We start from the raw sequence: 13,322 nt of genomic DNA on the forward strand, positions 1-13,322 counted from the left end.
TTTATTTGGGCATAAGCTTTTATGGGTAAAAAACCTCACTTCTTCAGATGCAGAAGAAATGAGGTTTTTTACCCATGAAAGCTTATGCCCAAATAAATCTGTTAGTCTTTAATGTGCCACCGGACTCTTTGTTGTTTTTGTGGATACAGACTAACACGGCTACCCACTGATACATATCCACAATGTGAGTGACTGCACAAAGCAGACACAGTTCAAGAACCAGTGATTTTAGAGGAAGGTTGTTTTCTTATTATTTAAGTACTGTTTATATTTACCTTCTGTCCATTCCTATAGAATCTCCCCTGAATGAGCCAAATAGCTTCTAAATAACACAGCTACCCCTCCCAAAGAGAACTGTTTTCTGCCCTGCAAATATGTGAGATTTCAAATGTTTTTTCCCCATCCTGAATGGGACAGAAAAACAGAGCTCAAAAAATTTTCATGAACCAAAAACCTAAACAAATAACCTGTTTTTTACTGCAATTAGCTTAAACTTCTGAACAAAAAGTCATTATGAAAATGCCAAAACATTTGGGCAACTCAGACTTTTTTCCAAGCTTAACAGTGTCTATTTCTGTGAATTTGCAGATGAAACACATTTTGGTTGAAAAATTCCCAGCCAGTTCTAACGGTGATCATTGAATTCAGAGGTTCATGAATAGGTCCCAGCCAGGTCGTGACTACCCTTCCCTGGCCTTTACGGTTACAGGAGTGTCCCAAACTTTGTTTCCTGTTTTATGGTCCTAGGACTCAAATATTGGAAGTCACTGCAGCAGGGCAATGGGAGACCTTCAGGTGCTGAGTAAAGATATAATCCTGGCTGTTGGTATTATCCTAGTTTGGAGGATAATCTGTTATCCTCGGTTTGCTTTCCCCAAACTTCACACACTACCTTACTTTTCATAGTTCATCCTCCTTTATTCAGCATTAGCATGTTGATCCCATGGTGAGCTCAGGCGGACAAAGACTTTTCCAACTTACGATTCTCGTGTCCCCCAGAGGTTTCAGGCACTGATGGGGACGCTGGTCTCAAGTCATATTTGGGAACATCCACACCGAGTGGCCAAAGCCTGCTAGGAATCCTGCCCTCTGAAGGGTCCAGCTGCGGTGCAGGCAGGGAAGGGTTAAGCCTGGAGTTGCTGCAGGTACCTGCCGGTGGGAGGGTGCGAACAGTGCCCGGGGAGGGGTGGGGGTTTGGAGAGTTTCACAGAGTCTGCCACGAAGCAGAGGGGAGAGATCCTCACATGGAGGGAGCCAGCGGCGGCAGCAGGTGTAAGGGACGGGAGGGGCGGCTGCTGGCGCCTGCCTTTGCCCAGCAGCAGATCTGGAAGGGAGTTGCCAGACAGATCATGGGATGGGGGGGCCGTAGGAGCCAGGAGCCCCGCTTATAAGAGGACCAACACCTCCCCGCCCCCCTCCAGTTCCAGGCACCGCGAGGCAGGAGGAGAGGCACCGGCTGAAAATGCAGCTCTCTCGCTGCTGCCTGCTGTTCCTGGTCCCGGGGAGCATCTCCCTGTTGGTGAGTGATGGGGGGGGGGGCAGAGGGAAGCTCCCGGCTGGGGAAAGGGGATGGGGGGGAGAGAGGCTCTTTAAAAGTGTAAGGAGGCATTTGCAAGAAGTCTTAAGCACCTCCCCTCCCCTCCCCCCAAAAAACTTATGTGATTGTGCAGCTAGTATGGGGCGGGGGGAGTGTCTGGCTGATGGGGAGGGGGCTGCGGGGAAAGGAAAGGAGGCAGCTCCCCCCAAAGTGTGGGGAGTTCAAGGACAGGTGTGACCAATTCCCCCGCGCCGAGGTGGGATGAAGGGGGCGGAGGGCACCTTTCACCCCGCGGGAGCGTGCCCCGCTGTCCCCCCTGCCCGCCGGGGGGGTGGCACAGGGCGCGGAGCCTAGGTGGCTTCCCCCGCCCCTTTCCTTCTCCGCCAGGTGAGCGCCGAAAGCCCGCAGGGTCCCAGCCAGCCCTCCCGCCTCCCCCGGCGGACACACACGGAGCTGAGTGGCTGAAATCACCACAGCAACCTCACTTCCCCGGGGGGGGGTGTAGGTGAGTCACATCTGCATCTCTCACCTGCCTCCCGGCCAGATGTTGCCCCCCCTTCTGCAACCTCAGCTCCCCTCCCACCAGCGAGAGAGCTCCGCGGGGGGGGGGGGGGGGGAGAGAGCCAGCCTAGGGCTGAGATATCACCAGACCTTGCAGTGGGGAGGGAGGGGGAAGAAGAGGCGCCGCCCCCCTGACTTCAAAACTGGACCTTGCCAAGGACTGGCTGTGCCTCTGCTTGTCCACAGCTGGCCCTGATCCTGTCCCTGTCGCCCACTGCCTGACAGCCACAGCAGCTGGGAGACCAAAGGACCAGAGGATGGTGCTATAGTCAACTGAACCATTGGGGGGGGGGGGGGGGAGCGACGGGATCTCAGTGACTGAGGAAAGGCTATAAGACCCGCATTCTTAGGACAGTGGTTGGTGATTAGTCCATTACATCCAGCAAGCACTAACCCCATCCCCTGCCCATCTCTTCTATGCCCCTCTCCACCAGCTTTAAGCAGAGATCCTGGGGAATTGACCTCAGGTGACATTTTCGGAAAGCTGGAGGGATTAGGTGGCACCTTGAACAAAAGGGCACACAAAATCCCAGAGGCTCACGTGGAAGAAAGCCCGTTACTCAGGGCACAAAGGAAGGATGAGTGTAGAGAGACAACAGGGTAGATGGAGCAAGGAGGTTATTCAAAGGAGGATCAGAGAGAAGCATATAAGAGAAAGGGGAGTAGGAAAACAAGAAAGAGGAAGGAGAAAGAGGGTAGAAGACTTGTGATGACATGTCTAGAGGTAAGTGGAAAGAGGAGAGAGTACAAGAACAGTGGGAGGGAGAAGACACATCTCTCTTATTCCCTCCTATTGTCCTGTTCAGGTGATCTCTGTACAAGAACAGGGGGAGGATGCGGAGCAAGGTGAAAATGAAGTTCAAAACAGACCCCAACTGCAAAAGAAGAGGGAGCACCTCTTCCCGAAGTCCCTACTAACTCAAACCCCACTGCAGAATTTGACTTACCTAGAGCTGGTCTCTAGTTCACAAGAGTTCTGGGAAGTCCTGGACAATCTCTCTGAGCTGGACCAGGGCACACACTCTAGAGGACGCAGGGACCCTGTGGCAAACACAGGCAAGTTTAAGAAAATTTTTGGCTGGGGTGATTTTTATTCCAACATCAAGACAGTAAAGCTGAACCTTTTGATCACTGGGAAGGTCGTCGATCATGGTAACGGTACCGTTAATGTCTTCTTCCGGCACAACTCCACTGGGCAGGGCACTATCTCTGTCAGCCTCGTCCCGCCCACCAAGACAGTGGAGTTTGACCTGGAGCAGCAGATCTTCATTGAGGCCAAAGAATCCAAGATCTTCAACTGCCGGGTAGATTATGAGAAAGTGGATCATGCCAAGAAAACCACACTCTGTACTTACGACCCCTCCAAAACCTGCTACTATGAGCACACCCAGAGTCATGTCTCCTGGGTCTGTTCCAAACCCTTCAAAATCATTTGCATCTACATCACCTTCTACAGCATAGACTACAGGCTAGTGCAGAAGGTGTGTCCAGACTATAACTACCACAGTGATGCACCTTATTACCCCTCTGGATGATAGACCTCTTCCATCTCAGGAATAGCCCAGAGACGGGTGTCCTGGGGAAATAGTTTTGTAAGCTGAAGCAGAGTGCAGGGGTCTCTAGAAACCAGAGTTCTGATGCAGGACAGAAAAGGAAGGAGTACTGATTTTCTCTGAAAGCCTAAGCGTTGAAGAAAGGAATTCTAGACTCAGGGTACTGGCGTTTCTAAACCTGACCCAGAGCTGTGGTCTTTAGAGACTGGGCTATGTAGAAGATGCCTGGACACAAAGTACAGAAATCATCATCAGGATTTGGGTTTCTCAACACAAGAATATTTGCCTGGACCTAGCTCATGCTTAAAAACCAAACCAACTGTGGCTTGGCTCTAGAGTAAGAGGTCTCGTTGGAGATAAGGATATTAAAGACGACTCATGCTAGTGTATTGAAGATGGCTGTTTGATATCAGTGGATAACCATGTACTTGGAGCTCTACCAAAATGAGCTAGAGTTGACTATCAGGATCTTATGTGTACAATCTGTATTTGGGAGTGCAGGTGTCTCCAGAGTCTAAGCGCTAAAAGCTCAGAAGTAGAAATATTTGGAGGATCCTCTGCCACAACTAGGCAGTAATGAAGAAGGGAAATTTGATTGTCTGGGGATGACAAGTTTCCAGAGGAAGTGTCATCTCTCCTTGCTGTGGGGTTTTCAGACTCTGTTAGCCACTCCTGCTGGCTGGAGTTTTTACAGAATCTCAGCCCTATGGATTGAAAGATAAAGAAACTCTGGGTCAACCCAGTCAAAAATGGTGGCACAGCAGATAGGATTCACGAATTTGCCTTCATCAAATCCATGACCCACATCACTTCTCCTCTCCCCCTTGCATCTGCATCCTCAGTCATGTCAGCACCCCACATGCTTCCTGTTCTCCATTATTTGTCTACCTCCAGCAGATCTCTTCCACCCATCCCTGAGCCCCAAAGCATCTCAGCTCTATATACTATGTAGCTTCTGTATTTTTTTATTTTTTTTTTTAGTGAAAAGATGTGCGTGTTTGAGAGAGAGAAGTCAAGTGCTGGCTGTATCATTTAATTTATTTTAAAAAATAAAATAAAATCTTGTCCTTGAAATGGAGAATAAAGTTTCCCCAGTGCTAAGAGGGCAGGGTAAGTGTTTTCATTGAGAACCATCTGGTCTTTAAAAGTCTCTCTTCCCTGGCTAAAAAACAAAAATCTTCACAGTTATGAATGAGAAATGCAAAATGCATGATCCAGTCTCCTAACATGGCCTCTCCCAACCCCACTGCCCATATATACTTTTCTGTTCAGGTTCTTCCCCTGCATTCATTTTTTCTACGATCTGAGCATTGGATACATTTTTATTAGCCTGCAGGACTTGAACTTGTGACCTTTAGCATTTTAAATCAGGCACTGTATGGGGTTTATATGCCGCAGTGCATGTGTGAATTCTGAGTTACTAAACTTGACTTTGTAGCCTCAAATCTCTCTGCCTTTCCCTATACATTAGAACAGAGATGGGCAAACTTTTTGGTCTGGGGATGGAAATTATATGGTGGGCCATGAATGCTCATGAAATTGAGGTGGGGGTGAGGGCTCTGGCTGGGGTTGCGGGTTCTGGGGTGGGGCAGAAATGAGGAGTTCAGGGTGTGGGAGGGGGGCTTCGGACTGGGGCAGGTTAATGTGCGGGGGGAGGGCTCTGGCTGGGGGTGCAGGCTCTCAGGTGGGGCTAGAAATGAGGGGTTGGGGTGCAGGAGGGTGCTCCACGCTGGGACTGAGGGGTTTGGAGGGTGGGTGGGGGATCAGGGCTGGGAAGGGGGTCAGGGCACAGGGGTGCAGGCTGTGGGCGGTGCTTACCTCAAGCAGCTCAGGGAAGTAGTAGCATGTCCCCCTTCTGCCTCTTACGTGGAGGCACGGCCAGGTGGCTCTGCACACTGCACCATCCGCAGGCACTGCCCCTGCAGCTCCCATTGGCCGTGGTTCCTGGCTACGGCATGCACAGAGCGGGGCAAGCCCTAGACCCTGCTCCCTAGCTGGAGCTCAAGGACCGGATTAAAATGTCTCAAGGGCCGGATGTGGCCGCCATGCCCCAGTTTGCCCACCCCTGCATTAGAACCTCACAAACTTCACTTTGATGCACAGAGTGCGCAGACTGGCATTCTCACAGAAGACCCAGCGAGCTCTCCATTCTGTCCCTTCCCACCACTACACTATGCCAAGGTCTCCCATTATTAAGACTTTATCATGTCAGTAAAATCCTATCCAAGTACATTTACTAGTCTATTATGCATTGAAACTGAATGACAGTTAAAGCAGGTTTTGTGACCCAGTGTGGTGCTGTTCTGCTTTTGTTTTTCAATCATGTTTGTTTACCTGGTTGCTAATTCAGAGTGGATCATCTGGTTATTACAGCAAGTCAGCGAGGCTCTATTACAAGTATCTGAGCATTTACATACAGAGTAACACCGAGAAGCCAGTCAACTACATCAATCAAAAAAGCTTTAGTTGAATAACCAGGAATTTTTACTCTTCACAAACCAGAGTACAAAATATCTTGAAAGCTCAGCTGTAAAAACCAAAACAACAAAAATAAACAGCAGTCATAACATCTGATATTTTGAAAGGATTGCTTTCATCTCCCAGGGAGCAAGTTAAGGTACATCCCCAGAAGGTTTCATGCTTCCTCTGAAAAGAAATAAAGAAAAATCTGTTAACCTCTTCCCTCCCACCGTAAGAGGAAAAAAAAATACATGGAAGTTGCTCACTTGGAGATATTTCTGAAAAATTTAATTTTCAGAGCATCAAAAACAAACAGCCAGGCTATACAGGATGCAGCATTTTAGAAAGCGATAGGGCAGCTGGTGGTTACTAGGAGACCAGCACCATCTATTATTCTAGATTAGAATCATCTCCTCCCAACTAACCAAGCAACATAAGATGATCAAAAGAGAATTTCACTAAACTAAACAACAAACAAAAGAAGGTAAAAAACACATAAGCTAGATACACATTCTATCACCTATGTGGCTCACCTCTCTTTGTTCCAACTAGACCCGAATGAGACCCTGTGTAACAATTTATTCAACCAATTTCGCCTTATGTTCAATGAAATGTCTGAGAATATGTGGCAATTTCCTTGAATTTATTGAGCTCTATTTTGTAATTAATTTAGTTTGCTCTGCAGCTTACTCTTCAAGCTGTGCTGTGGAGTGGAGATTGGCCACACAATATTGTTCTTGTTCCCGGACTAGATGAATCTAACACTCATGAAGGAACCTCTGCTGCAAATACATACAGAAAGTTTAAGTTATTTTCTCCATGAATATGTACACTTGAAATACACTATTATTACTGCAAATACTAAACAATAAAAAGTTAGTTCCAGGAACAACTGTGGAAAGCAAAACCAAAAAAGGCATGCATCCATGACAGGGGGAGTTCATTAAAAAAAATCATAGCAATATTTAGGGAATATTTTTGCAGTTAATCATCCATCTCTGTTTATAAGCACAGGCTTCCACCACGCAGAGTAACTCAATGGGAGTGGAAGCCGATATCTATGTCTCAGGAGAAAGAACAGCTTTCGATTGCATCTGCTATTGGCTGAGATGTAGAACCAGACAGTACATGGCAGTGATTTCCTCCATCTCCAGTATGAAATTCCCCAGTTGGCTAATAGAGTCTCTTCCTTCCCCACCAAATCCTTCTAATTCTTTTAATGAGTCTCAAAGATGCGTCTAACTTTTGCTTTGGCTTGTTCAGAAACCCAGCCTCCCAGAATCAATTGCCCCATCCCCATGCCAAAGTCAACCACCCTCGCTCTGCTATTAACATAACTCACTTTTTCAACAGCTGACACTGTCAGAACTCCAGGGGAGAAAGAAGCCAGCTGGCCACTGCACCAAGGACAAGAAGAATCAGAAAAATCAGAAGCTACTGAGAAACAAATCAAATGCAGTTATTACAGAACAGCAACATGACACTTTTCACTGAGGAAAAGGTACTACACAGAATCACAGGAATTTGAGATGGAGACCACCTACAGCATTGCCATTTTCTCTCCTCACCCCTGCCATGGATGGCTTTTTCTGTACGCTGTAAATGCTCTGCTTCTATCCTGTCCATTTTAAGTGGCTCAAATGATGGGGCTTCCACCATTTGCCTTACGAGACTGTTTTACACTTGAATAGCTAGTACGTCTTCCCCATCACTGCATTCTACCTAAAGGTTCCTTTGTTTAGTTTCACATCTCACTACTCCTAATTAAATCCCATGGTACCTGCCTAAACCAAACCCTAAATCCATTTCTGTTATGGGGGGCATTTAGATCCTTTACATACTTGTAGATGTGGCTTTCCCTTGTCATTTAATTTTTTTCAAGTCACCACACTTAGCTCTGCCACTGCTAGCTTTGGATATGTTAAACGGGATATTTATTTGAGATTAAGGGATCAATTATGCAACCCTAAATCATATTTAGTTCCTTACTCTGAGTGGTCCAATTCAGTGTTTCTCAACAACCGGTCAGTGGACCAACACCGGTCCCCGAGATGTCCCTGACACAGTTTAGGAAGGCAGCAAGCCCGTCTGTAGTATCAAAAAGGTTGAGAAATGCTGGTCTAATTGATTACAATACGACTAGTCCCAAAGAAAGGCCCATCTCAACGCAAGGATGGCATACTCTGAAGCTTAACAAAAATATGGAATCCACTGAAACACCAAAGCTCGTATTATAGCCCATAATGTCATCAAGACTCTTCAATAAATCTACAAATATTCCAGCCAGATGCCAAGATTTTGAATGAGAAGGAATTATTAGTATTAATTTGTAAGTAAAGGTTTTTTGCCACAAGCATCATAGTTCATTTGATACAACTTCTTTTTATAATCCTAAAGTTGATGTGTTGCCAGTTCTTGTAATTTTATCATGAGTCTTGCAGTATTTGGTGTTTTTTTGCACAACCCTGGCTACAGCAGTCATTTTATTGCCTAAGAATCTCAACTTTCAATTAAAAAAACCAAAAAGTTTCTAGCCCTGATGGTTGCAGGGAAAAAAGAAAAGAAAAACAAAAAAGCTTGAAAATATAACTTCTAATGGCTCAAACACCAAAAAGCAAATTAAAAAAAAAAAGGAAGCCCAAAATTATTTTTAAATGATCCTGATTTTAAAAGTCAATCTAATTTTTTGTGGAGCCTGACTCACGATTTTTGAACACTTGCAATTGACAATACTGAAATTGGGTCAATAACTTTCTGGGGGGGGAAAATGACTCCGCACGAGCTGCAACTTTCCATAGACTCTGTCAGCATAAAGAGGCTTGGTTTGTTTTTCAGAAGGTTTGATGAAATATCCTTCAGGTACAATTGAATGATCATAAAAGGTGAGGAAAAACAAACTACCATATATACTCGTTCATAAACTGAATATTTTTGGTAAAAAAATAACGCATCAAAAAGCGGGGGTCAGCTTATCTACACCAAAATTTGATGATTTTAAACTGTATGGAATCATTGAATTGAATATCTAATACATTGTCGTTTTGTTTACCTGGAGCATCTGCAGGCATGGAGCCCCTCAGCTCCCAGTGGCCGTGGTTCGCCATTCCCAGCCAGTGGAAGCTGCGGGAAATGGCACCACTTCCCGCAGCTCCCAGTGGCTTATCTTGATGGGCCAGGAACCAAAGTTTTCCAACCCTTGAAATATACGTTCTGCTTATGAAAGGGTCATACAGTTTTTGCTATTTTTACCTATCCATTTTGGGGCGGGGGTCAGCTTATAAACTAACAGGCTAATAAACGAGTATATACAGTGTACTTTTCCCATTTTAAAAACATAATTCAAGGGTCTTTTTCCATGCCCAGAAACTGAGAAGCAGCACAACTTCAAACTACCCAGACTGCTGAACCTCAGCAAGGAGCAGTTATGCTAGTTTCATTTTAAATAGTGAAAGATTTCTAAGCAGTTAAAAAGTTCACAGAATTTATTACTTAGATTTCTGTGGGGAAAATGTTCAAGTCTCAGTGGTGGCTGCCCCTTCCATTTTGACCAGGCAGGGGCTGGAGAGCCACTTTACATTGTAAGCTCTTTGGAACAGGAACTGCCTTTTTGTTTTGTGTTTGTACGTCACAGTCCTGGTTCAGAATGCGATTCCTAAGTGCTACCATAATATAAATCAATGTACGTGACTGTTTTAAATTCTTGAAATATCAAATGGTTAAGAAAGGCTTTGAAGATCTATAGTCCATGAGAACTGTAGGAAATATATAACCCAATATTTTCATTGAGACTGTTCGCTTGAATTATGAGATCAAATGAATCATCCATATATTTATGAATTGTGTGGTTTTTTGTTTTGTTTTTTTTTAAACCTGTAGGTGTCTCCATGAATTTATATCCCTTGCTTCAGTTGTTGCTCTGGTAACTTATTCTACCCATTTATTACTCTGCATAAAGCAGCTGTGGCCAACTTTGTTTATTAACATTACCTTAGTGCTTTAAACCCCAGCCAGGATCATGGCCCTGTTGTGTTAGGGACTGTACATATGCAGATTGAGAAAGTCCCTGCCTTGAGGAGTTTACAGACAAAATAGACAAAGGATATGAGGGGAAACAGAAGTCACTTGCCCAAAGTCACACAGCAGGTCAGTGGCATGACTGAGAATAAAACCCATATTGCCCGATTCCAAGGTCAGGGCCCCAGTCACTAAACCAGACTCCATTTATCTAATTGTAAGGCTAAATTCCCTACTTTTGGTGAAGTGACAACATTTGGTGACATTTTCTTTCATGTCATTCTGGAGTCTTCCCTGTTACTTGACATCATCCTTATCCTCCTCCTCTGCATTGTCTCTAATAAGGCAATATACTTCCTTTTCATATACCACATCTGCTGCAATATCTTGGCATAACTAGGACAGGATTTTATTAAGTCAGTGCTGTCTAGTAGCTCAAGAAGCACAGTTCCCGGGCCCTATTCCTGACTATGCTACTGGCTTGCTAAGCGACCTTGGACCAAGTCATTCTGTTTCTGGTTTGCTCCCATCTATATGGGGATAATACTCATTTGCTTTCCAGGGATGTGGTGACGTTTAGAGTTTGTAAAGCACTGTGCAGATCCTCAGCGGAAAGTGGGGAATGCAAGGACAATTATTAGTAAAACTCCAAACACTGTGGCTTGTTATTACACACGTCAGACCCGAAACATGTTTATGTGTTGGAAGTATGGCGTTTGAGCTAAAAGAATGACTATGGCTTCGTTTGCCAATTATACTGAGCTACAGTCCCCACGTATGACTGCTTCCACCACACAGCTTACCACCAGCTGCTCTCTCAGACACACAAGCTTTCCTTCATCTTCCCATGCTTTAAACAAACACCAGCAGCAGCAGGTCTGTGATTGTTTTCTCTCCAATTAACGGCCGAGCCGCACTGCTCACTGAGAAAGAAAATGTGATGTCGCATTATGAAAACAATCTCATCATCACTGGAACTTCGTCCTGTGCAAAAAGGATACCCATGGTTGGCTAGGATCAGGGTGAAAGAACAATCCTCCCCACCCCCCATGCCACCCAAACCCACCACACTCTGACCTGGAAGGTGGGATGTTGCCAACCAAGCCAATTTGTGTGACAGAAAGGACAGAAGTACACACTTAAGAAAACAGCCTGTTTGCTGTTTAATGCACTGGTGGCATGATGGCACCCAGCCAAGTGCTACAGGGATGGGGCATTCTAATCCCACAGGGGAGCTCAGCTTGTACATGTTGTTCTGCAAAATGAGGCTTGGAACCTCCTGGTGAGAGGAAAGAATTCACTTTGTGTGATGGATTCCCAGATCTCACAGAGCATCCATCTGGTACCAGAGTCTCCTCTTTTTGGTGACTTGTGCCCAAAGAGGTGAAGGGAGGAGAGGCTCAGAAATGTGTCCCCTGGCTCTTCCGTTAGGTCCCCAGCTGCACTGTGGCTTAAACAATGCTAGAAATAACGGCTTGAGCAAGTGTTATTAGGAGGATTGTAGCATGGGGTTCCCTTGTTTTCTCACAGTATAAAGTGACAGGTGAAGAGAGAGAGAGAGAGTGTGTGTGAGTGAGTGTGTAAATCACCTCTATAGTGATTTTCAATACACACATATCCCTATTTAAGCACTTTCAGAGGCAGCAGCCAGCTCTGCAGTTATAACTTATGATCTTAAACAAAGCGGTATGAAAGCTTTGGGACTAATGTGAGTTGGGCAGATCAAGTGAGAAAAAACTGTCACATAAGAGCTGAAACCTGCCCATGGGACTGGACAAGCCAACTCCAATAGATCTTCAAGGCTCCTGAACAATTAGAATGGGTCCACAGCGGAGCTGCACTCAGCATCCCTGTTTAACTGACATCTACATCCCTCAGATCTTAGGCTCCTCTCTGTACTCCAGTACAAATAGGCACAACAAGGGGTGAAGAGTGTGTTGCCTTCAGTATTCCAGTTACTGCTTACAGCCCGTTAGGTGTCTGATGAGATCCCCCCGTGGTGCAGCCTGGGACTGTGGGACCACTGTGCCCCCTTAACTCTCCAGCCTGGGCTGTCCCTCACAATGCCTTGCTCGTGACAAGCAGCAAACCCCGCCAGGTGCTGTGATCACTCAGCAAAACTGCATGTGGAGCCCACACCCAGCTAGATTGCACGAATGCTCCCATAGCCACTCATGAATCATACAGAGAAAGGCATCAGCTAAATCCCCACCCAGCTCCCAGTACTGTACCTCAGGAATATGCTGTCTAATTTAGTAATTGGTTCACCACTTCAGCAATGGAATTGGACATATACCAGCCTTTGTCAAACCTGAGCAGATTTGCCCCCACACTTTATACCAACTCACTGGTAAAGATAAACAGTTAAACAAATTTATTGACTATAAAAGACAGATTTTAGGCAAAGATAGATTTGACAGGCAAAAAGTCAGAGTTACCAAAATAAAATATTAGCATGCAGTCTAAACTCTCAACCCTCTTAGACTGGGCAGCAACCAGATGAAGCAGTTTTTCTCACCCCACTGGATACTGCAGTCCTTAAAATACAGGTTTGTTTCTTAAACCTGGGCCAATCTCCTCTGTTGGAGTCTTGTCTTCTTCTTGGTGTCCTGGTTGCTTGCAGCATAGGTGGGGGCAAGAGAAGGGCCCAGTATGTGTCCACTCCGTCTGTTTTATACCATCAGTCCACGTGCTTGTAGAACACGAGTCCAGGCATGCCTGGGGGCATTGCTGAATCTCTCCAAGCAAGGTCCAGCAATTCCCCTGGTGTGGCCTCATGCAGGAGAGCCATTGCATTGTAGCACCCTTGCAGGACAATGGTTGTTGATGGTTGATTCATATCCCACCCGGGCATTGGTTAGTTTCCTTGCTGTTGCCTTGTGGAGCTAAGGTCTGGCTGATTCCCCAACCTACAGCATGTTTTAGTGACCAACATCCAACACAATTCTCATAACTTCATATGCATTAATGAAAACACATATATGGATAGAGAAATGACTTTCAGCAGGTCATAAGCTTTCCCCTGATACCTTACAAGGCATGCTTTATATATAAGATCATGATTATATTAAAATGAGGAATATGGGGGTTCCAGGACGCAACCCCAAGGTGTTCACATACACCCTGACTCCTCCCCCACCAGCACTCAGCTAATAAAAGACACTTCATTGCTGGAAGTGCCTCCTCCCTTCACAAAA

At 45.6% G+C, this 13,322-nt stretch overlaps 1 protein-coding gene across 1 annotated transcript; it reads left to right on the forward strand.

Annotated features, from left to right (window-relative positions):
* Positions 1-1,241: 1,241 nt before the first annotated feature.
* Positions 1,242-4,736, forward strand: NXPH3 (neurexophilin 3). Its single transcript, XM_030541503.1, has 2 exons — positions 1,242-1,519; positions 2,905-4,736. Exons 1-2 carry the CDS (start codon positions 1,463-1,465, stop codon positions 3,631-3,633), a joined length of 786 nt encoding a protein of 261 aa, XP_030397363.1. The 5' UTR covers positions 1,242-1,462; the 3' UTR covers positions 3,634-4,736.
* Positions 4,737-13,322: the final 8,586 nt, after the last annotated feature.

Source organism: Gopherus evgoodei, chromosome 23 (genome assembly GCF_007399415.2).
Source record: "Gopherus evgoodei ecotype Sinaloan lineage chromosome 23, rGopEvg1_v1.p, whole genome shotgun sequence".
In the NCBI taxonomy this organism is placed as follows: domain Eukaryota; kingdom Metazoa; phylum Chordata; order Testudines; family Testudinidae; genus Gopherus; species Gopherus evgoodei.

Coding starts and splice junctions, on each gene's coding strand:
- NXPH3 (XM_030541503.1), top strand. CDS start 1,463: ATGCAGCTCTCTCGCTGCTGCCTGCTGTTCCTGGTCCCGGGGAGCATC. Junction 1,520..2,904: donor CGGGGAGCATCTCCCTGTTG/GTGAGTGATGGG, acceptor TGTCCTGTTCAG/GTGATCTCTGTACAAGAACA.